Source organism: Carassius auratus, chromosome 21 (genome assembly GCF_003368295.1).
Source record: "Carassius auratus strain Wakin chromosome 21, ASM336829v1, whole genome shotgun sequence".
NCBI classification, from domain to species: domain Eukaryota; kingdom Metazoa; phylum Chordata; class Actinopteri; order Cypriniformes; family Cyprinidae; genus Carassius; species Carassius auratus.
In genome coordinates, this window is record NC_039263.1 from 7,182,836 (window position 1) to 7,208,985 (window position 26,150).

The window sequence follows — 26,150 nt, forward strand, 5'->3', positions numbered from 1 at the left end:
GGAATTTGTCCACGCAAAGACGAGATGAGTGCCACAGAGCAGTCACAGGGTTTATTGTTAAAGGTTTGCTACAAATACAGTTTGATTTTGCATTAAAAAGTTTTTTTTTTTTTTTTTACATTTACATTTTTTTTTTACATATGCATTTTAGTTGGTTCAACATTAGCCTGTACACAATTTCATTTGTATATTTATTTATTTATAATATGTTCATGTTGTGGCAAAAAGGTTTCTCTTTTTTTGTTAATTTTGGCCAAGTAAGGATTGATACCAATCCTGAGTGTCTTCTGGGCACCCCTATCCAAAAAGCACAACCAGGTTTTAATTAAGGTGAAAAATAAAAGTTTTGTGTTTAATGTATTGTGTTGATGTTGAAATGGATTTTAAAACATATGGTATCAAAAAAAGTATCGTTAGGAACCGGTATCGAAACTGAGGTATCGAAATTGGCACCGAATCTTAAGATTTTGAACAATACCCAGCCCTACGTTTTTAGACACTTTTTTTTAAAATGGAAGATTGTTTTTATTTCACATCTTTTGGACTGAAGAAATGCAACACCTGTTGACTGCAATGATAGACTTTGAAATATTGAAGACAATTTTTGATATAACTCAGACTGGATTTGTCTGAAAGGAGTAAGTCATATAAACCTAGTAAAACGCAGCTTAATTTGCATTTTCAACTAACCCTTTAATGGAAAGTTAACTTTCTTTATTAGGTCAGTGCTACAGCTTAAATTCTGCATTTTACAGCTTGTTGAAGATGTACACGCATTTTATGCCTGGAAAGCGTTACCATTAGATTTTCTGTGATATTTGAATTTGATTTAAAATTTAATTTAATGGACTGCCAGTTAAGAACCACTGATTAAAGCCCAATTTATACTTCTGTGTCGAACTTACGCACTTCCTTATGTCGTAGCCTGACATTCACCTGTCCAAAAATCTAACAGCATGTCAATTCTACGCAAACCGCAAGCGCTGTGATTGGTCTGCTACAACCCCTCCCTCCTTATGTACTTGGGTTTTGTGTGTGTTCATGTGCACTATAATATATTTTAATGTTACACCTTATAATATAGAATAAAACAAAGCAAAGAACAAGTGTCTTATTTATTATACTACATAGCATTATAAATCAGTAGTTGTCTGCGACAAACAATGTTGATCTGCTGTGGTACAAGTCTTTGTGGAGATTGAAAGAATGCCTTCTCCTTTTCCGTTGTTGTCTCCTTTTGTAGTTTTAAATAATGATTTGTTGATTTGATATTTATTTGCCGCCGTCATGGCTATAATGCTTCTCTGACGAGCCGCTTCTTCTTCTGCTTTTGTCATGGTATTGCGGGTTACACTATCATGCCCGTGGACACTGCAGACTAGCGGTTTGCATGTTTACCTATACATGAACGTGGACAACGATGCAGAAGTATAAATTAAAACTGACGCATAGTCTACAGTTTAAAGCCTATGGCGTAGATCCAACGCAGAAGAATAAATCAGCCTTTAGAGTGACATAATGCCGATATACATATAAGAACATTTTTGAAATTTGCAGCGACTAAGATTTACACAAAACTGCTCAAATGAAATAGCTTATTTTACACATTATTAAATTTTCACTTTCTTATTTGGGTCAGCGCTATACCTTAAAATTTTTACAATGTATGTATTTTTTTTTGCCTTACAAACTGAAATATTTAGTTTTCTTTGATATTTTTTATGAATTCCACTGGTCAACTTTTACATTTTACTAGCTTGGCCCATTCACATCAAGAACAATAAGCATTAGGGGTGTAACGATACAGATATTCGTACTGAATCGGTACGAGGCTTTCGGTTCATTACGCATTACAAACCAAATTATACGTGGGACTAATCTTACTATATTAATTGGAAAATTACAATTAATTACCCCCGTAATATTACCATATAACTACTGCACTGTGAGGATAACAAAAGATTAGGCTATTTACTCCTCAATTACCATGTTGTAAAAAAAATTTCATTTAAAACAGGTCTATTATACAATAGGGTTGTGCCTATAGACGATAGTATCGTGTATCGACGATAGTCAGAGATATCTACATAAGCAGATTTCTCTGTCGATAATCAAGACGATATTAGGCTCATTACTGTACTGTTTGAGTGCATGCATTACTCCGGGATATTGGTTTGTTTGAACTCAGAGGGAGTGTCAGCCACATTAAAAAAAGTGAACAGCTTAAGACATTTGTGGATTAATGCATATTAGAGATGTGAACCGTTTAAAACGATTCAGTTCGATTTGGTGAACTGAATGATTCGTTCGCGAACCGGATGTCCAGACTGCTTTGATTTGAACTCTTTCTCACAACAGACTCGGAAGAGAAGACAATGCTGAATAAAGTCGTCGTTTTTGCCATTTTTGGATCAAAATGTATTTTCAATGCTTCAAAAAATTCCAACGGACCCTCTGATGTCACATGGACTACTTTGATGATGTTTTTCTTACCTTTCTGGACATGGACAGTATACCTTACACACAGCTTCAATGAAGGGACTGAGAGCTGTTGGACTAAATCTAAAATATCTTAAACTGTGTTCCGAAGATAAAAGGAGGTCTTACATGTTTGGAACAGCATAAGGGTGAGTTATTAATGACATAATTTTCATTTTTGGGCGAACTAACCCTTTAAAGACTGATCACTTAACTTATATCGCTCACTATGTGGTGATGACGCAGAAGGACTACGTGAGAACCACTATGGAATCTTATATATATATATATATATATATATATATTTTTTTTTTTTTTTTTTAAGAAGCACTATGGATGATAAGTTCGCTCTGCCGCCGCCTTATTATTTTCATGCACCTCACTGTAATGTGATGCATGCAAAATACATAGTTTTGGCCGTTACAGAGTCTCCATCCACAAACAGACTTAAATCGTATGCAGATATAAGGTATTTCATTGCACTTTAACAAGTAATCTGAACGGCCTTTATATGTGCAGTATGAGGAGCAACTTTACTACAAATATATGAACTTACCTGTTTTAAATACTTTATATTTAACGTGTTCGTTTATGTCTAATATAAGTGTTAAACTGTTGGACTTTAAATTAAATCTACTACTGATTTTCACCATTGACTGCTTTAGACTGATAAGTTCCTTGAGCAGATGCGGCAGATTTGTCACAGGACGTGTGATATGACAGTTGCGTCCAGCTATAAATGAACTAGCTGTTTTAAATGCAGTATTTTTATAGTTAACGTTAGTGTATCAGTATGTTTGAAGTGTGCGCTCACTCTCTGGGCGAGAGCAGCATTTGGTTTTATGCAAGAGTAAAGGAAATCCGCGTGCGAGCGGAGAGATTCGCACTCGCGCATTAAATTAATGTGCTTTCGCGCTACTAATGCGCTCTCGCTGCTGCTTCTGCACCGCATACACATACTGTATACGCATGTGTGATCTTGGCACAACGAATATATTTCAACACCTGAGGCACCGCTACAATGAGCTTTATGCATGGCGAAAAAAAAATAAAAAACTGGACACAGGTGATTGGAAACATTTACTTAGTGATTAATTTGACTTATGTGTGTTCAAGAGACATGTTGCAACTTTTTGATAAAGCTAATTGATTTTCTTTTGGAAATATGTTTCAAATTCATACTGAAATAATTTACAACCAGGGCTCTGAACCGGTTCAAGGAAAGAAAACGAAAACCGGAAACGAACGATATTTTGACAGGAACAGAACCAGAAACAGAAACGAAATGAATTTTTTTAGTTCCAAACAGAATCGAAAATTTGAAATGGACATTAAAGCTGCAGTAGGGAACTTTTGACGCTCTAGCGGTTAATAAACAGAACTGCTTGCGTCTTGCGGAAGAACATCGTAGTCGGAACTACTTCTCTCTGTTTATGTCTATGAAGAATCACAAAGGTACTGGGTTACTCCGCCGCGCTATCCCCGAAGCAATCTAAAATAGTCCGAATATAAACACTTATTATAGGTGCACCCTGGTGATTCAGGACAAGCCAAAAACACAGTTTGGAAAATGGATTCATGGTACTCGCTTATTATATAAATTTTTCTACATTTTGAACACAAACAAAGTTACGGACCGCAGCTCTGATTGGTTAATTTTTACCGGGAGCGATGGAGTTTCTGCAAATGGCAATAGGACCACTGGGAGGAGCCAGAGGAGCTCGATTTTTTTCACAGATTATCTGTCTCATATTCTACTGTCAGGACATAATGACAGGTTTAATAAATATGTAAAAAATATTTTTTTTTACAAAAGTTCCCTACAGCACCTTTAACCGGTTAATAACGTTATTTTATCGTTCCCTTTAATATTTGAAATTTGCTGTCAACCAATCACGAATTCCAGCAGTAGAGCATATGCAAATGAGATGCTGAAGCCAGCTAGTGAAATGTCCGCTCAGCTGTGAACTCAGTCAAGTCTCAATGGCAATGCACCGCATTCAGGGCCGGATTAAGACCAAATTGGGCCTGATGATGCAGCGCAAAAAGGGCCTATTTTTTCTAGGTGTTGGTGAATGTGCATTCAACACTCAAGTAGAGACCTGGGTACCGCGGGACCCAGCGCAACCAAGTGTTTCGCGGGACAATATTTGACTGGTGAATACGGACGCGGGCGGCAAGTTTCGTTTTAGTCTAAATTAATTAGTTTTGGTTTGTCGTTAATATTGCTATAGCTTCTTATATTTGTAATTCCTGTTCTTTTCTAAATACTGTTAATTGAAATTATTTTGTTGTGGAGTGAGGGGAACTAAAACAGCCTAGCGGAGCTTCACAAATTTCCCAGAAGCTGAACAGTTTTCATTTGCTATTAACCTAAAAATAATTATTGAACGAAATTTAGTCCAAATGTCGGACGCATATACAGCGTTACTTATTATACATTTACTATTATTCTATATTCTTTATATTAAATAACATTTTAGCATACAGATACGTCGGGAACATGGAAACATTTGGATTCGTGCCGAATGAGAGAGGTAGGCGTCAGCTTACATTAATTTGTTTTTGGATTGAGGTCTTTATAGCCTAAACTTTAGAGGATTTGATTTGAAGAGAAACTAATAACTGTTTTTATAATGTTTTTAAACATTTTGCTTTAGACTACAGGCATTTTAGCCTTCATTATTTCGGAAAGTAATAGGGCTAATAAAATGCAATGTGAGCCGCGACTTACGGGTTTTTTTTTTTTTACTCTCAAAACGCAATCTTATACAAGTGTTTTTTTTTTTTTTTAACAATGCAGCAAACATTTTTAAATATCTTAAATACTTTTAAAGTGTTGATAGATTTTTATTTATTTATTTATTTTTTAAGTAGGCCTACCTTACATTTGGACAAAATCTGGTGCAAGCTGTAAACTGTAAGCGTTAGATTTTTTTTTTTTTTTTTTGAGTAAGGAAAACGCTATACTTTATTATTATTATTATAAAATTATTATTATTAGGCAAATTATAGGCAAATAATATTGTTTTTAAAAAAATAACGTTATTAACCGGTATTTTTTTCCTCCCGAACCGGTTTCGGAATAATGGTAATAATGTTAAGCCCCTTTCACACTGCCATTCCGGCAAATACAGCGGTAAAGTGTTCCTGTAATTGTTCCCTGGTCGCTAGATTTGGCACTTTCACACAGCCAGTGATGACCCGGTATATGTGCGTGCTTTCACACACAACCCCTGAAGATCCCGTAACGACACGTGACATCAGCGCGTGACGTGTAATGTACGAGTCGACAACGCTTGGCACGTTATACTTTAACTGAAGCAAGCAAACGATCTCTGCGTCAGCGCGGAAAGTGAGGAACTAACTGATCAATGCTTCATTACAGTTTGCACATGTGTTTTCGTCGCGAATGTTGATCTTCCTTCAAAATAGCCGGTAAAAGAGTCGCGCGATAACGCGCGTCATCACTTCGATACCGAATTAGATCTGGCTTTTGTTCACACAGCGCTCGTTCCGGATCGATTACCGCAATGTTACTATGTCCCCGACCCGGGTTCGATTCGGTAATCAATTCCGGGACGTGGTTGCTTTCACACAGAAGGCGACCAGGCAATGTTACGGGAATATTGCGGGTCCGACGTGCAGTGTGAAAGGGGCTTTAGAGGAACGCAGAACAGCATCGTTAAAATATCGATTCTGTTTGGAGTGAACCGACTGAATTTTTTTTCCGTTTTCAAGCCCTGTTTACAACTGTAAAGCCTGTCTGTGTGTGTCAAAATCGTGATTAAAATCGAAATCAATCGCAAAACTGATCAAAAATCACGATATCGAAATTGGCCATATCACACAGCCCTACCTATAATCAAAATATTATCATTACAGTCATCAATAAAAATCAAATAAAAAAATAGCTTTATCTTATTTCAAGAACTGACTTTCAAAAACAACCTGTTTAACATCAAAATATGTTTTTTCTCTTTTTTTTTTCACCATGTACGGGCCACAAGAGAAATATTATAAAGGGACTAAATTAAAACAGTAAGCTATATAACATTATAAGCATATGTTGAAGTAGATTCATCTCTCATCATCTCTGAGAGAATATTTATTCAGATTTTTCTGAAATTAAGACGTTTATAGGCATAGCTCCTGTGCAAAATATTTGCTTATGTGATCTTCATTTGCTCACCTTCATGGTTTAAAACAGAAATATTTCCAACATTGCGAAGTAAGCAATTACCCCCCCTCATCAAAAATGTACCTAACCATGACACAAGTCAGAACTGAACCGTGAATTTTGTTAACTCTTACACCCCTAAAAAGCATATCAATATTTGCAACGATATCTTTGTTAGCGTTCACACTTACGAATGAAAACCTTCTGTTTATTACAAAAAGCTCACTTCAGTTATGGCATCTGATGCTTAAAATGAACAAGCTCTTTCATGTCAGATGGATTTTGAGTGACTGTTAATGTTTTTATCATTCATCAGCTGAAAAAAAAAAAAAAGTTCTAAAAAGTGATTCCAACAATGTTGTTCCTCTATGTCCTTATCATTATATCTGTAGTGTGGACTTCCCTATTCTCATAGAATAAAAAATATTATTAAAAGTTAGTTATCGCCCTTGGTGTAAATAGCATTTCAAAGCTACTTCTGAAGCCAGAGCTGTTCCATTCAATTAATAACTTTATAGATCTAAGTTTTAAAGTCATTCATAAGTCTAAATAAGCCCACCTAAACAATCACAATGACTTCAGAGTATGTTATGGGTAACAAAGTGTCAACGTAATTCCTATAGAAATATTTGTTCTAGAACTAGCCTCAACTTGCTAGTTTCAGTGTATCCAAGGCAGGTTGTTCATAAAGAGAAGAAGCAAAAATGTTTTGCCTATAAAATGAAGAACAATTAGTGGTCTGCTTCTCACCACAGCATCCAAAAATTTGACACAGCGCCTCAACTCCGGCCTGGTGTCGCAGAACTGCCGGAATAGCAAGCGTCCGATTGGCTGCCTCTCGCAAAGGCTGTTGTAGTCTTTCTCTGTGGAAATACAGCAACAAGAAACACAGTGACTAAGGGCTTTGAAAAGGTGGAGTTAAGCATGCACACACACACGCACACACAAATGAGTAAATATCATTATGCCATTCGATGAATACAATAAAAATCAATAGCACTTTGCTTTCTTCTTCTCGCTTTGGAAAGGAAACTGAAGAGACAAAACCATTAGTTGACCACAACAAAATGGACAATACCATCGACAACATCCTAAAAATATTAAAGGCACACCCCAGGATTGGTAAAGCTTTTCCTTTTTAGCCAAATGCAGAGAAAACGCACAGTATTTGCATACAGATTAGTGTACAACCCGAGTTTTACAATGGCAGAAACTGATATCTAGAATGGCAGATTTGTTTGTGATTCACTGAACATAACTTTGTGACCAGGCACAGTACCAAAACTATTAAGCATAAACTAAGTAAACAAAAATGTCCATACATATATAGCACTGAAAAAAATCTTATTTTCATAAAGTACACAGGCAATATGCAGAAATAATTGAGAAGTGAGAGAAAATTTTTTTTTAGCAGTATGCATTGATAATATGATGTTTTATTATTTGCATACATATATATTTTTTATTATATTAAAATTAAATTTTACTTTCATTTAATTAGAAATTTAATAGACATTTTAATTTAATTTACAAAATAAAAATATTTATAATAATAAATATATAACATTTAAATTGACTACCACTTAAAAACTACTGATCTAGTAATATAATTTCAGAGTGACTGAGATTTACACAAATTGCTGAAATGAAATATTCATATTTTACATGATCAGTTTGAGTTTTTTCCCCCAATTTCTTAAAATCCAAAATATTCAATAAACAAAACAAAAATTCAGCCAAACAGACACGATTACCAGTGAATAAACTCAAAATGGCCAAGTGATTAATAATTGTCCTGACTGATATAAAGCTCTGTCAATTTGAGCAAGTATAGCCTAACGTGCAATTAATTCAGCCTAGCAGTAATGTAGCCGGTGAGCCACGCACCTGATAGACTAGTTGAAATGAGTGTGATTAATAAAAGAGAATGCATTGAAGTGAACAGAGTAGGAAGGCAGTGGCCGGTGGCTGAGATTTGCATTTGCTCCTCAGGTATACGCAAAGAGACAGTAGGATTTACACAGAGGCAATTGGGAGTGTGTGGACCTGCAGCGATATAGAGGCAGTGTGTAGGAGGCTGGTATTGATAGCAATGCTGCATACGTGGAGAGCTTACAGCTACTTCATAACACTGCTGCTGGCAAAAATCGCAAAACTGTACTGCAGATAACAATCAGCTTTACTATTGTTAATATATGGTTGTTTTAACTAGAGAAGATGGGATCTCTCCTGAGAAATATTTGTTCTCAGCATTACTGTTGAAAATGAATACACTGTGTTTTTGATACTGATGCCCATAACAAGATGCTGGCATCTCCAAATCAAATGCTAGCTTAGAAAAAAGATTCTCATTTAATAATTTTCGTGAAGTTCTAAATTAGTTTTTTTTTTTTACTTCTCAAACTTCAATCTATAATGCAATACTTGTAAAGCAAGTGAATTGGGGCGTTAGCCCCACAAGACAAGTTGTTTGCTATATTTACAAAATGTATGTGGCCATATTGAACTTAAATTCATTAATCACTGAAAATATTGCACAGCAGCATAATTTAGCATTACCTGCCATATTTGAATATAAGCAAATACAAATGTGATTGTAGAGCTACATGAGAGTTCACTGTGTTATAGAACATAGGCTGAATTTTCGGGAATGATATCAGGGTGAGTAAATGATAACAATACTTCCGTTTTTTAAATAAATATTTTATTCTTTTTATTTTATTATTTTCTATCTATCTATCTATCTATCTATCTATCTATCTATCTATCTATCTATCTATCTATATTTTTTCATTACACTGCTGCATTTTTTATTGTTACTTTACATTTTTAAGTGTCCAATTATTTTTGTGCGGCTGCTGTATTTAATTGTGTCATAGTTTGAGGTCATAAAAGGGCATTTTGTCTCACAATGAACATGCAGTGCATGATTTTGTTCAGGGGTGTATGTCAACGGTTTCCTGATTGAAGCTTTTCTAATGAGTTTCAAACTGCCTCGGTTGTAGCTAGAAAACAGAGTGATTATGGTATCAATAATTGATCATGAAATGAGGCCGCTTTATCTTCCTCTCTTCCCCCCTTCCGGGGTGGTCTTTAACTATAGAACACCACTTAAAATCCTTCAAAACAAATCAGGTTTGACCCCCATGCACATTTTATGTAAATGATTAAATGAGCAGCAACATGGTTTCATTCATATGGTCACAAGGCTTCCTTTAACTGTACAAAGTCATCGGAAGAGATGGAGAGATTTGGAAGAGGGTCTCGTCATGTCACACTATTACTTCTCAGAGGGGTTTAGTGACCTGTTATGAAATGGACAAATCAGTTAAGAGAGAAGCTCCTTATTAAAGTCAACATGGAATCAAAAATTTAATTTAACATGTTATTACATTAACCATATAATTATTATATATGCATTATTAATTCATCACTGCAAGTTATTCAAAAATTGCCAAAATGCTATGCCTAAAATGACTTCTCCAATTCAATAAATTCTAGATTAAATCAAGTGCAACTCTAAATTTTTACTCAATGCATGTAAATGTGTCATGGTTGACACATGGTTGATACATATGCAGCAGTTGTGCATTTCTTAAAAATGACTGCTTTAAAAAACAGATTAGAGATTAAGTAAATCATGCCAGATTTGTCATTTTTGGGTAAACGATTGATTATTAACATATAACTACATTCACACATTCTATATGCAACTTGACAGGGTCATTGACATTTACAAAAGGTTAGCCAATGAAAATAGAGGTCACTTGCAAACGGAATCTTAAAAGTACAATGACAAAAAATAGGCCGTTTCATTCTACAAGCCAGAGAGAGGGCAAAAACGTATGTAAATGTAGAACAAAATGACATTAAAGGATTAATTCACATCCAGAATAAAAAAAAAATCCTGATAATTTACTCACACACTTGTCATCCAAGATGTTCATGTCTTTCTTCAGTCGAAAAGAAATTAAGGTTTTTGATGAAAACACTCATAGTGTATAGTGTATTTTTCTTTGGATTTTCTATCATATAGTGAACTTCAATGGGAGCCAATGGGTTGAAGGCCCAAATTGCACGCATTACATAGTCACGTTGGAAAGGTCAGATATGACGTAGGCGGAAGCACAGAAAAAGCGAACATGCAAAGGAAGTTCAATGTCAGATGATTTTGAAGTTGAAGGAGAAAATCAGATGGACTTTTTCACACTACCCTACTTTTTTGAACTGAAGTACACAGACAGAGAACTAACCACGTGTGACCTTTCCAACATGATTAAATAATGCGTGGAGTTGCACATGCACTTTGCAGAGCTAGTGCAAGAGGAGCATTTGTGGTTACAAAGTACATAAATTTGTTTTTCTATTTTTGTAGGAAATGATTGATTGTTTCGCTAGATAAGACCCTTGTTTTTTGGCAAGGTTCATGTAGAGCCCTTTGAAGCTGCATTGAAACTACAATTTGGACCTTCAACCTTTTTGGGTCCCATTGAGGTCCACTATATGGAGAAAAATCCTGGAATGTTTTCCTCAATAACCTTGATATCTTTTGGAATGAAGAAAGACATGAACACCTTGGATGACACTGGGTGAGTAACTTATCAGGATTTTTTTATTTTGGAAGTAAACTAATCATTTAAAATGCTTTCTTGGCCAGTATCCTTGTAACACAGTCGGTCATGTCTTAAGTAAACAGTTTGCAGAGGTATGTGTATTCAATGTGTGAATCAGGCCTTTAATTGTCAACAGACAAATACAGCCCCCTTGTTTGTCATTAATGTTCACCAAACTATTAAATAAAAAACATCAAAAACACCATGTTCTACTGTTATTACTCGTGCTATAGTTTGTAATTTGTTTATTTGTTCTTTTGGTTCTCTGATTGCTGACTTAATTTTAATAAAGTTTGAATTTTATATTAATTACCTTTGTAGTTTTTGCTGTGGTATCAAATTTGAAAAGTGAGAAATTATTGTATATTTTACTGCTATCTATCTATGGCTGTTTCTCAATTCCTAGAACACAAAGAATAGACTCGTGTTCTCGTGGAGACCAGTCTTGCCAAGCTTCCTTGGAAGAACGATCTCGTAAAGGATGTGAGAAAACAGGAACACACCTTTAGGAGTATTGAGATGGGCTGCGTTCTTTCTAATATATATATTAATTAACCCACTGCTCCGGGTGTGTGTGTGTGTGTGTGTTCACTGCTCTGTGTGTGTGCGCATTTCAGATGGGTTAAATGCAGAGCACGAATTCTGAGTATGGGTCACCATACTTGGCTGAATGTCACTTCACTTCACTTCACTTCATATATATATATATATATTCGAAATAACTACAACAAGGTCAGCATGCTAAAAACTCCAAAAGCACTGGGGGATATTAGATTTTCATGTGTCATTGTTTAGATAGTGGGAGCAATTCATTGATAAAGTCAAATATACAGCCAGGGAAATATACAGTCAATGTCATAAACCTGAATTGAAGGCTCATTAACAGTTGCAGTGGTGTCTCACAAAAGCCATACAGACAAAAGCCCACTGGAGCCTGACATGGAAACCATGGGCCCCATAATGACTGTTTGGAATATGTGCCTTGGCATGGATGCGTGTTAAGCCGGTTTGTTTTTGTCAGAAGTGAAAATCAGTCAGCCTTCCTGACTGTGAGTAGACAAAGTGAAACCTAAGATGTCTGGGTGGATTAGAGTGTGCTTCTGGGCATGTTGTCATTTGCCATGGAGGCTGACTTTTGGTTCCTTGCATTTAAACATGAAAGCATTGAAACAGAGATTCCTGAGGTGCCAACCCAAGTGATTGTGCTTTAAAACAGAGAAAAGGATCTGAAAAAATGCTGTGGTATAGTCTAAAGCTCCACCTCTAAGCTTAGGAATCAATGACAATAAAATAGACACTTTCTCATATAAACAACTGAAACATGACCTTTGACAAAAGTCAATGCAGACATGTTTTCTCAATTTCCTTTGGGTCTGTCATCACAATTTTACACTCAACTTGGCGAAAAATTCCCAAGGCTTTCCGGAATGACCTTTTTCAAGAGAATACCAATGAATTTTAAGCACAACAATTAGACAAGACTGAACAAGCTTGGAAACACGGTCTTGCATAAAGATGAAAAATGATACTCCGTATCTTTGTATCTATCTGCACTGCTCGATCATGTTTATATTTTGTTGTGATTGTTATTTTTTTCTTTTTAATTCTTGCCAGTGTTTAAATCATTCAATGCTCGCATGCTTTTTTCTTGAAGACCGCGTGCGCTCATGCACACTTACAGCGCATTGTTTTATGTAAATATGAACATACATTGACACAAAAATTTAGTAATTATATCATAAATGCATACAATTAAAATCTACTGTGTTTCACAGCCAACACAGGCTATGTTTTTTTTGGCTAGGTTTAAAGGAAAAGAACACTTAGATAAACAAGTCAATCATTTTAAAGTTCTTTATGAACCGCAGGATTGTTAGTAATAAAGATTTAAATGCAAAAGAAAAGGGGTAACACTTTATAATAACTGCACACTATTAATCATTAATTAAGCATTAGTAAACAGATAATTCATAATTTATAAAGCATTAATACACAGTAATAAGCAGTGTATAAATACAGATATAAATGCTTTATTCTTGATTTAAAAGCATATCTATAATGTGTTTAATAATTGTATTTTCATACTTTATTCATGATCAATTTATCATTTCTTAATGAAGTATAGCATTATTTACAAACCAGTTATTTAGGAGTTGCCAGTGATTCTTAAGATCACAAGAAATGTAGTAAATTCAGCTAGTTATAAAACATTTAGTAGTGGTAAGTTAACTATTTATGTGAGCTCATCTAAAGTGAGGACTAGTTATGCCTTGTAAAGCATTTATAAAGGATATTTAAAGGCTCAGTTATCTTCTAAACAAATAACGGAAACAAACAACACAGTGATACAGAACATAGAAATATTAACAGCCTTTAAATCTCATTTGTAAAAGCTTTACAAGGCATAAATAGTCCTCACTTTAGATGAGCTCACAAAAATAGTTAACTAACAACTAATATGTTTTATAACTACCTGAATTAACCCTGAATTACAGTAGAAATACATGTTAATAAACCATTTATTAACACTATAAGTAACTATTACTATATGTCTGAATAAAAAGATAAAAAGTATGAATGCACATTTAAATAGTTTATTAATCATTTATTTACAATTTCTAAGTGATCTTATGAACCACTGACAACTCCTTAATAACTGGTGTGTAAATAATGCTATACTTAGGGGTGTGACGGTTAGTATATAACCGTGAGACCGGCGGTTATAGTTGAACACCGTCATTAGAACTCTATAACCGCCAAAACCGTGTCATTAAAATATTTTTTACAAACATTTTTTATCAAAAATTATTTTCATTTTTTAGATAGGATCATAAGATGCACAATATATTGGGAGACAAGGTTTTTACCACTTAATGAAGTTTTATAAATCATCAGACATGATATTTACCACTTCATAAAATTTTGCTTTGTAGAAAACCTTTCTTAAAAACGAATTTCGTTTTGTACAAATTTTATCTTAATTTTAATAAGTGTTTCATCAACCAATTGCATGTATTTTGATAAATAAAAAGCAAATATAGCAGACAATGATAACCGTGACATGGAAGCACCAGCGCGCCGCGTTCACTTGCACTGCACTGTGAACTAGAGCGCATCTCATCATAAATGAAACTCAGCGTAGGCCTATGCCTCATACATTAGCATTAAATATCTTTGCTGCATCCTTTCTAGAACAGACAATGGCTTTTTTTACGGCTCGCATCAGCAAAGCATTGCATCGCAAAACAATCAGTGGATGGCGGGCGGGTGCGGCTTTGAAATTTGCTCAAAAAACGCTGGTGCAGATGATGAGTTTTGTGACAGATCTCCTTAATAAACGGAGGTCTGAAATCTCTGCCCCTTTACCGATCAGAGTGGCGCGGATACGGAGTTAACCCGCTATCTCCAAGAACAACCAATTGACTCTACAGCAGATCCACTACCCCCCCCCCCCACGGTTATGTTATGAACCGTCACATTTGACTCACGTCATAACCGTCATCACCAATTCTGAAACCGGCACACCCCTAGATATATTTAATTTAGAAATGATAAATTGATCATTAATAAAGTATGAAAAAACAATTATTAAATACATTATAGATATGCTTTTAAATCATTATAGATTTGAAGCATTATAAAAGGTATAGAGCATTTATATCTGTATTTATAAACTGCTTATAAATGTCTATTAATGCTTTATAAATTATGAATTAACTGTTTCCTAATGCTTAACTAATGATTAATAGCATGCAGTTATTATAAAGTGTTACCAGAAAAGGCAGTAGAGCGGACTGTTTCTGTCAATGGTAAGTTTAAATTTAGAATGTTTGTGATAATGTAAGAAAATTAGTTTAAATGTTTTGCTTAGGCAACTTAATATATAAATCTAAAAGTAAATGCAAAAGCATTTGATGAAAAGATTGTATTACTGTGCTGTAAAAAAAGAATCACAATGTTGAAAAAGCAAAATGTTTGTATGGATAAATGTTGTGTTTGTGGTAAACAGCCATGGGTCAGGACCTGTGTGAAAGCACAGTCCGTGCTGCTTCAGTACCACACATATAGAGTATGTGTGATCCTCACATACAGCTACACGTCATGGGTTAACACATTTGCATAATACACGCCTATGCCATATGTTGGCCAGCTGCGAACAACTTGACCCAGCCCAAAAAACACGTGCTTGTTGTTGAAAGATGGATCCGTATCCTGTTTATTTTGAAACAAGCTGCTCCACTGAATTACAACCTGTAAGTATGATAAATAACAGATGTTTATATTTTCTACAGAGTGTTCAAAATACATAACTATTGAAATAGGTGTATTGCTTCCGACACCGCTGTACGCCAAAGACAAATCACAACAGACTAGGCCATTTGACCAATCAGAGCAGATCAGGATCACAGAGAGGAGGGGTTTAGAGAGACGGAATCTTTAAACTGCTTCGAACGAATCGTTTGAGAATCACTGGAAAATGAGGTGATATTATTAATGAATCTATTTTGAGAAAATGAAAGCATTTTTTACCTAGGATGCATATAATCCTATTGTAGTAAACTCCCAAATCAATAACAGGAACCGTAAAAATGGCATAATGGGACACTTTAAAACATCTCAGAGGATTTCAACAATTAGTCAAAAATGTGAATACCATAATGATATATTTCCATGTAAAACACACACACACATTAAAAAAAAAAGTACAGCAGGACTTGTTTTTATCCTTGAGGACTGGATCATGAAAATAAGCATTGAATAAACCAAGACCTGAATTAAAATACCAATTTGCAGTTTATTATGGAGAGGTAGAAAGAATTTGTTTCAGGAATTGAGTAACATAGTTAAAATCAAGTTCATTATGACAATAAATATCTTTGAAGTGGTCACATTTATAACAAGTGATCAAATTACATATTTGTCATGTGTACTGTGTATCGTCTTTGATGATATCACAACAGCTAATTTATTAATGTGCGAGTATGACACTCATCCTGAAAAAAAAAGCCACAAAGGGAACACATACTTTCACTGTATGAAAACTACAGAATGTGGTTAGAATACCATTGAAAACTGTTCATTTGATTATTTATGCAATTATGATTGCAGTAAATGCATTCATACCACTTCTGAGCTGAATTAAACCGTCTGTGTAAATACATCTACTGTAAATGCCACTTAAGATGCAACTTCTATGCCACCTCTGCAGTGCAAAATTTATTTTATGAATACTGATTTCATTTGATGGGTAGCAACCCTATACAACCTTAATATTCCAACTGAATTTATTTTTATTTTAACATTTTTACATTTATTGAGATAAGCGATTAGTAACCAATCACCAGTAAGGGGCGGGAACTCTTGTGATAGGGGAGGTGCCTGTGTTGCATAGATGTTCATGAACTTTGGGGGTGGAGCAATCAAGATCCTTTTGGGTAGTGGAGTGTTTATTTAGGTGAGTTCAAATATCAACAGTGTTTCTCAGAAATCACTTACTGCACCTGTAATGGAAAATGTTAATTTCTTTCACTGCTGTGAACTAAGCACCTCACAGAACGTGAAAATCTTTATGAATCTTCTGACAACTGGGATATGAATGTACATCATGTAGCCTACTTTGTCGCAATTTACTGTTAGGCATATTATCAAACATAAAAACTGTAAAAGAAAGCAGAGATATTTAGGCACAGACTTGTTCATATGTAACATTTGATATACTGTAACACTGTTGACAAAGTGAAGAAAACTTGAACAGACTGATCTTTAGCCTCCCTAGAAGCAATGTGGCAAGACATGACGCCTTCACAGTGTAAAATGATGAAGAGAGGTTTTAGTGAATGAGCACATTAAATGAGATGGGAACACCCCAGGCGTGAAAGGTTTAAAATAATCAGGGATGCCTAAAGGGGACCTTTATTTCTTTAGCTCTTTTAAGCATTTTCAATGTTTATATTGTTTGGGCCTTCATTTGTGGTTTTGCACTCAAGTTCCTGCTTCAGACGCCTAAGGCGAAGCCAGTGTGATTCCCATAAAACTGAAGAGGCACCACAGTTACATGGGAAATTGGATTATTCACAAAAGTGTAATCGTATTGGTCACAGTAATAATTCTAATAATAAAAAAAACTTAGCTTGAGACAGTGATTATAACAAAGGAAACAGGAAGTAAGTGAGCACAACACTGAGATGTGCGATGGGCACAGTGCAAACACACACACCGAGTGTTTCACTTCCTGCCCAAGTGAAGTTGGTTAATATTCTTAGGACTGTTTCCTTTTGAACCAGTTTCACCAATGAACTCTGGTTAAGTCAGGTATTATGCTCATACAACTGAATAATGGAAAACAGAGGAAGCTTTCTTCAACATCAAGAATCAATGCTTTCCCAGAGTAGACTCCTCGGCGGCTCACAGCTGATTCCCATCTAAACCACAACTCAGCTGCAGAATCTGGTGACATTAGGATGAATTAGGCTCCAAATTTAGAGGAAATTATATGATTGAATTTAAACTAATAGGGACTTTTTTTTGTACGCCCACTGTACAATATTCTCACTATTATTGCAGCTTTGCTTACACATGGTCTTAGGGTGTGAACCCTAAGTAGTAGTAAATATGAAAGCTATGTCATCTCACACTGTTTGTTACAACCATGAATAATAATGCAAACTACATACAACGTCCTAGAACCAAGTAACATTTCCATTTTCTAAAGCAAATGCGAACATCTAGTTGCTACATCTATCTACGCATTTGTATTTAGATATGAGAAGTTTTATTTTGAGAATAGAGGGAAATACCACATTTCCCTGGCATTGCACATGCCCAAGATCACACCAGCGATGTTAGGAAGTTAAGAGTGGTTGTGTAACACCTCAAGTTTCTTCCACAACCATTCCAACAACATTTTTTGATCACTGACATTACCACCAGAATCTAAGCTGTCAAAAACAAAACCTACCGTGACAGGAGACCAATATCATGACCCTAACAATCATAAGATGTCAGATCTATTTGAATTGTAATTTCCTTTCATATCGAACTGACGGAGATAGAAGGTGCAGAAGTGCGGAGAGTATGCAGATGCAGATTGCAACAGTACATTTGGTAAGAACATCTATGTGATTTCTAAAGGAAACTGATTCAGCAAAAGTTGATCACAAGGCACACACAGGCCAACTGTAAATACAAATCTTTAATCTAAACATCTTATTTCACAATGCATCTGCAAAATGTATCTAGTTTTAATTTACCGGTGTGAAATCAAAGACAATAACTTTTAATACAATTCACAGTTTTTTCTCTTTTTTTTTTTCTTGAGAACGGTTAAGTGACTGACATAAAAAAAAAATGAGTTAACTTCCTCTTTCTGGCCCAGCCACAGTTTCCTCTCCTCTACAACAGTCGCACATTTTCCCCGTGTACTTTGTTGCTGACGAAGGCATGAAACTCTGTGGCCAACCTACATTCTCTCAACATCTCAGTTTACATTTATTATAACTTCAGAATTATGGGCAATATTCCAAAAGTATGCATAACATTTTCAGTGATTGAAAAACAGCTGGACTAATGTACTACCCTAAGAAGGAGCAAGATACAGAAAAGAAGATGTGTGGGAACCATATGCATGCTATTCTCTGCATGTGTGTGACACTACTGAATGAAAAAAATAAAATAACACCCCATCCCAAATATCAAGGTATTTTCAAAAATACATGCACATGAACATTCATTTACACAAGTGAATTATCATTGTAACAATGAAACTACCCTTTGTGGTGCCACATACTAAGATACTATATGGTTCACTTGTAATAATGTGAATGGAAGAAATTGCAAAGTGCAATATGGCTAAATAAGGCTAAATAAAAGAGCCAATTGTCAGATGGTAAAGTCTAACCAAAATTTTAGCTTTTCCATGCCAAAATGTAAGATCTCATCAAAAAAAAGAATTGATTAAATGATAACAAGCGTGATGCCAGGCTAATACTATCTGCTTGCTAAGGTGATCACAGTGTTTTTTAACATGCTAAGGTATAGATTTAGTAGTTGCTAAGGAATTCTGGGTGGTTGCCCAAGTCAAAGTCGCTTAGGAATGTAGAGAAGCTTGAAGTTTATATATATTTTTTGTTCACTTTATTGTTTTCCAAGAAAACAATATAATTTTAGGACTGACTTTTCATTTACATAGTAGCATATTGCTCAGCAATCTAAATGTCATATTGTTTTATATGACCCCATTAAAAGGTGTCTAATTAACTATTGTGCTTTTTTACATTTTTTTTTACTTCCTTAAAGGGATACTCCATCCCAAAATGTATTTTTTTTTGTCATTAATCACGTATCCCCATGTCATTCCAAACACATAAAAGCTTTGTTTGTCTTGGAACACAATTTATGATATTTTGGATGAAAACCGGGAGGCTTGTGACTGTCCCATGGACTGCCAAGTAAATTACATTGTCTTAGGTCTAGAAAAATATGAAATGCATCGTCAGAATAGTTCAATAATCTTTCATCAGTGGTTCAACCGTAACATTATGAAGCAACGAGAATACGTTTTGTACGAGAATAAATATATAATATAAAATAAGCCTTTAATATAGAGACTATTCTGTGTTCAAGCACAAGCATAAAGCCTGCCCCTAAGAACTGGCAAATGTAATGACTATGAATGCGTAGGGAAATAAATAGCAAGAGTATATTTTGATTATTTATTAATAATGAAACATTTTCTGAGTTAGTATTTGCTGCAAAGATGAAGCTGATGATGCTGATTTGCCATCTCTACAGTACAGCGGATGTGCCTTTATAGAGAATTTATACCATTCATATAGATTACATAGAATAGACAGAGAGCTTTTGTTTTTGATTTAAAAACATTTCTCATGTCTGTGAGGAACGTAGCCTATATGCGGAGTAAAAGTTTTGTGACGCACTCCAGTCCATCGAAACCGAAATGGCAGAAAGCACATCTTCTTTGTTTTTCTTTATTTTACAAAAACAGTTTGTTGATATTATGACTATACACAAGTTACCATTTGGCGATCGGCCATGTAAAGTTGCTATAACTTAAATGTAAAAATTTCAAATAATAAGCCATATTTGAGATGAATTCCTGCCCAATATGCTGTTATTAAATCAAGGACCAACCACTAACAATTGGTCTGTCAAGGACATTGAAATTTTTTTGTGACTAACCGACTAATAAACAATTTGTCAAATAAGCCTCTTTTTGTCAACTACCATTTAGTCAGTTATTAGCAGTGGTGCACATAAGTGGTCCGCGGGTTCACATGCGCAACCAAAAAAAAAAAAAATGCTGTAGAATGTTTGACAACTGTTAATGCACAATTTTTAGATCGACAAATTGTACTTTATAAGATTTATATTCAAATTGAAAGCACAAATCTAGGCTACCCGCTGCCATTTTCAAAGAACAATGTAACATTTCTTTTAATGGCGCTAAACCCGGAAGCGCATATACTTACTTGCCGGCAACCTGCCAAAATAAAAGACTGCTATTTTAAAGATCATTATTTTGTGTATTTGGTGTAACAGAATATGTTGACATGCTTTAAGGTAAAAAAAAAAAAAAAACACATTATTTTTCAAATACTGTACATTATTGTAGTTCCTCTATGCCCTGCCTCTCTCAAATGCATGGTTTTCAACAAACCCCCTCCTTCCGACAAGCACAGTCAGCTCTGATTTGCCAGCTGACCCATTGCATTGTGATTGGCCGAACACAACAAGCATGCATTGAAATGTAACGCCCCTTTTCCATAACCGTTCAGCTTTCAACATATAAGTAAAGACATTAAATAATGACCTTAGTTTTAAAATCAGTTCAAGTCTGAAAGGGGAACAGAGTCACGTGACACAGTCAAAGGCAAATACTTAAAAAACAGCGGATTCAGAATAAGAGCCAGATTGTTATAGCAAAGTCAGAATGGAAGCATTTATTTTAGAAATAGCCTTTGCACAGCCAGCCTAACATGGCTGCATCAACACTACTGCGCTTCCTGAAACCACACCTTCTTCTCGCATGAACATTTGGGTATTACGCAAATATTTCCACATCGTGACGTAGACATGTGGGGGCGTTTTTGAACGAGGCGTTTTAGCCGGTCTAAATTATATCATAATTTTATATAATAATTATTTTGTGGGAGACTTTGTAACTCTGCAGATCTTATACATGCACAAATAGCTACGTAACACACTTAAGAAAAGGAAAAATAGAAATTGCATCATATGACCCCTATAAGGTTGAAAATTAATAGAAAAGAAGTAAATATTAGCATTTCATTTTAAAGTTTACTATAAAATAACCGTATTTGTATGTAATACTCCCTTTTTATTTTTATTTATATCTTGTAAAAAGAAGTATATTAGGAGCCCATGAAAATGACCAAGAATCTAACAATTAAATTAATAATCATCTTTTTTTTTCTAAATGAATGAACAGTGTTTCTACATTTGCTCATATGACAATGATATGTTCCTGTGGCTCAGTGGTAGAGCATTGTGTCAGCAGCGCAAACGGTCGTGGGTTTAATTCCACACACATTTTAGCCTGAATGTACTGTAAGCTGCTTTGGATAAAAGCGTCTGTTAAATGCATAAATGTAAATGAGTGACATTTATCAGCTCCTATGACACGTGTGATGTAAGCATAAGATGAGTACCTATAGTCTGACGTAACTCCTCGCACAGGCTTATGTGAGGGAACTGAAGCATCTGTTTCCATTTCTTGCTCTTGCCTTTTCTGTTCCCACCCCCTCCTGCAAAGGAATCGAGCAAAGATCAAATTAGAGGCAGGAACTGCATACAGGCTTTAAAATGCTATTAGATCACTATCTTAACACAGGTGGGCTTTCGAAGACAGAATGGGATATGAATATGTTTATATCATCCTATAATGCAAGTAATATACAGGTGAAAAATAAGACTTCTTTAAACGGTTTCATTAATCTTTAAACATTTATCAGATTTATCAGTTGGATTCTGGTATGTGTGATAGTATGGATGTTTGATATTGTGAGATGGTTATGACATCTCTCCCTTTTTAAGAAAAGCTCTGGACTGGCTAACAAACCAGTTAGCTTTGAACTGTATATAAAAAGAAATGGACCGTTTCGGAGATAAAAAAAAAAAAAAAAATTAATACAGACTGTTACTATTCTGGTAACCTAACCTACTCACACACCATGATGTAAAAAACAAAAAAAACAACAACATTAAATATCTTCTTTCTGACCTCTAAACTGTCATTATGTCATTTAATAGAGATGTGTCATCATAACCAAACAGAAATGTTTGCTGGAATGTTATACAATACATAAATACATACATTCTATCTATCTATCTTACCTTCTTTCAAAAAATACAATGTGTAGATTTGATAACTATAGTGTAATGAGGTACAGTGCAGTATTTTTTTATAGTATGGTACAATATATACACATTAAAATACATATTGCTCCTCAAAGCACAATAATGCCATTTATGATTGTTTTTTTTATATTACATACTGTATTACACTTCGCATACCACCATGAGGGCTCTTTAAAAGGCTGATGGAGTAAATAAACCTGATTTTATGCAAAATGTCTATTATATTAAATTGCAGCCATGTAAAGTGTTTGTGTAAATGACAAACTCTGCCAAGAACGCAAGACACACTTGCTAAAGGGCAACAAACACATGGTTATCAGTGATAAAATGCTCAAAATACTTTCAATTTCACATTGACAAATTCCAGTCTAACGCGAGTTGGCTTAAGATGTGGTGCTTGTTGTTTATCTAGGTCCAAGCTGTATCTAATACTTCCCTGGATTGAATTCAGGAAAAGAATCACGCCAATGCCATGAGAATGTCCCACTGGCCCACGCCAGTCCAAGCTAACGTCATCAGGACAGCTCGGGCTCCCTGATTAGAATGACTGGCCCAGGTGCAGGGCCTGATGCGCTTGTCAACAGACTGCACGGGGAAAGGTCAGGAAGCGATGCTGTGCGCGGGACACACTCGCTGGGAATGGAGAGGACTCTTGTGAAAGCTGCAGCCAGGTGTTTGCATTGTTGCTAGGCTATGAGGGGATTTGTGGAACAGATTCAATGCTAATGGGATGGGATGGGAGGGTGGAAGATCCAGTGATTACAAATGTACAGGAGAAGCTTGTGTTCAAAGAGTTCAAAACACAACTGTATGTTTCACAAAGACTTTCCCAAATTAGAGACACTAGATGAGCCCAGCTGTGAATCCTCATTATCTTACATAATCGGTAATGTATTGTGCAAGCCCAGCCATTGTACCTTAACTTACCTCAAAGATATTACTCACAAATAATTAAAATTTAAAGTCAGGCAGGAGTGGGAGCTAGCAGGAAGCTAACACCATGGTGTGCTATTTGCAATTCAAACAAATGCTTTGCAGTTAAGAGATTATGATGGTATGGGTACAGTAGCAAACCCCCAGCATTATCGTTGTGGGAAGTTGCCAAGATGGGAATGGCTTAAGACATGTATTTTCTATGCAGCATCAGTGCAGAAGTGAAGGGGTTTCATTCACTGTGCGCAAAACTTGCCTCCAGCACAGCAACAAAAAAGGCCCCACTTTCATCAAATTATTCACAATATAAAATCACCAAGAAAATATAGAACAGATCATATAAAATGGATGGAAAACACTGATCTTCCTTGTTATGCTGGAAGAGCTCTTCTGAGAAAAAAACAAAGAAACAAACACTATAAATCCCTAATAGGATTGTGAGATGAAACACTTCAAGTGTAAAATAAAATTGCATTAACAACTTTAACATAGTAAAATATGTGTGCCTTCATGCAAAAACTCCCAGTCATGCAGATTCCTATTTTGTTAATTGTGACCACACCTTTATGTATTTTAAAGATACAGTCCGTATGTTTTACCTCTTAGTCGCTACCTCTGTTTGAACCCTGCAATTGCAGTTATTTGTGGAATTATCATCTTTACATGGGTTGTGCATCGACACGGCTTCTCGGCTCGTATGAATGTAATGTTTTGAGGAGTAGGCTATATGTGGCTGTCAGTCACCGCACCGGTGTGGATATTTACTGTACTTCGGAATCACAGATTCTATGTCTTGGAAGTAGCCAATAACCTAAATAAGAATTTTGACTGGAAAAGTGTCATCTGAACAAGTAAGTTACATGTCTGCCACTTTTGTTCTGACCAACTGACAAAACAAAAGCATTACAATACATTGCGTTACCAATTATGATAAATCTAACGATCGCTTTGCTCACATCACATCAAACCATGCAAATTATTATTACGGTTATACTTCGTTCTCAAAATTAAGTTACATGTATTTAGCGTCTATTGGCGTTAGCTGTAAGACTACGGGTGAATTTCCAGTCGTCGCTGATTTTTGTCATATGGAACTTTCTGAATTACAATCCGCAAATTAAAATGATTAATTTTATTATTTCAGCTGCAGTAAGAAAAGGCTATGAATGATCCTTCACCTGCAGAATCCTTACGTTTGATATAGCCTACTAGCCGGAACTCCTTCTTTAGGTTTACAGACATAACATAATGACACAAAGATGAACAGCGCCATGCTTGTATTTCCTGAAAAAAAAATCTACCAGTACCACTAAAATTAAAGATAATTATTACAAGCTTACCATTGTGATTCGTACACAGTATAGGTGATAAGCAACGATTCAGTAAGTGTATATATGCTATTGATTGGTACAATGAGGTCTGGTTTCACGTTGTTTCACGCGAACTGCGACATCGCACATCTGGACTTAGGCTCCGGTCCAGAGACGCGGTCGCACAGAGTGGATCATATGTGCGAGTCGGTATTTATTAAAAACTTTTACAACTACACAGCTTCAGCATGATTATGACTGCTATTTTGTTTTCATATTGAATCTAGGGGGTAATCTATTAGACTGTAGCTGTTAAATGCGGCTATACCGAGCCCAACATCTCTGGCACGAGCAGACATAATCAAAACACTATTTTCTATTTCTAAAAAGGGGACGGGGCTGCTCGATATGTACCCCCTCTCTTCCTGTTTCAGTTGAAATTACGTCACCGCATAGAATAACGCAGTTTGTTTCAAGGCACTTCAGGGGAGCTTTAAGGTCGAGTAGTGGCCTAGCCAGTCTTCAGACCTCAATTCTATAGAAAATCTGAGGTGGGAACTGAAACTTCTAGTTGCCAAATGGCTGCCAAGAAACCTTAAGGATTTATAGATGGATCTGTAAAGAAGAGTGGATCAAAATCCCTCCTGAGATGTGTGCAAACCTGGTGACCCACTACAAAAACGTCTTACCTCTGTACCTGCCAACAAGGGTTTCTGCACAAGTACTAAGTCATTTTTTGCTTATAATACTTATTTTCACTCACTGAAATGCAAATAAAATCTCTAACCTTTATATAATGTGTTTTTGTTTTGTTTGTTTGTTTTTTCAAGTATTTTTGGTTGGTATTCTGCCTCTATATGTTAACATAAACCTACCATTAAAAAAAAAATTACAGACCTATAATTTCTTTGCAAATAGGCAAACTTACAAGATAAGCAGGGGACCAAATAAAGATTTCCCCCACTTCATGTACTTGCCCAAAAACTGATTTTGAATCATTTTTAACCAAAACATGAAGTTACTGACTGACTGCAGCTTTAAAAGGAAGTCTACTGCGCCAAACTGCAACAACTAAAGTGCATTTCTGTCAATTACTTTGTTTGTTTTAATAGACTACTGTAGATAGAATTCAAAATTACAGCAACATTGCAGTAATCAAACAGCACAAATCAAAATCCTGAGATCCTTTAAGATGCGGAAATGTTTCCCTAAATAAAATAAAAATGTATGAAGTGCAAC

The 26,150-nt window shown here is 35.4% G+C and overlaps 1 protein-coding gene across 1 annotated transcript in view; it reads right to left on the minus strand.

The window, feature by feature from the left end:
- grk6 (G protein-coupled receptor kinase 6) overlaps positions 1-26,150 on the minus strand; it is a 47,373-nt gene that overhangs the window by 19,975 nt on the left and 1,248 nt on the right. Inside the window, exons 2-3 of the mRNA XM_026195705.1 lie at positions 21,960-22,055; positions 7,409-7,521 (exon numbers count right to left, since the gene is read on the minus strand). Coding sequence (XP_026051490.1) covers positions 7,409-7,521; positions 21,960-22,055 — 209 coding nt within the window. The remainder of the gene's footprint in view (positions 1-7,408; positions 7,522-21,959; positions 22,056-26,150) is intronic.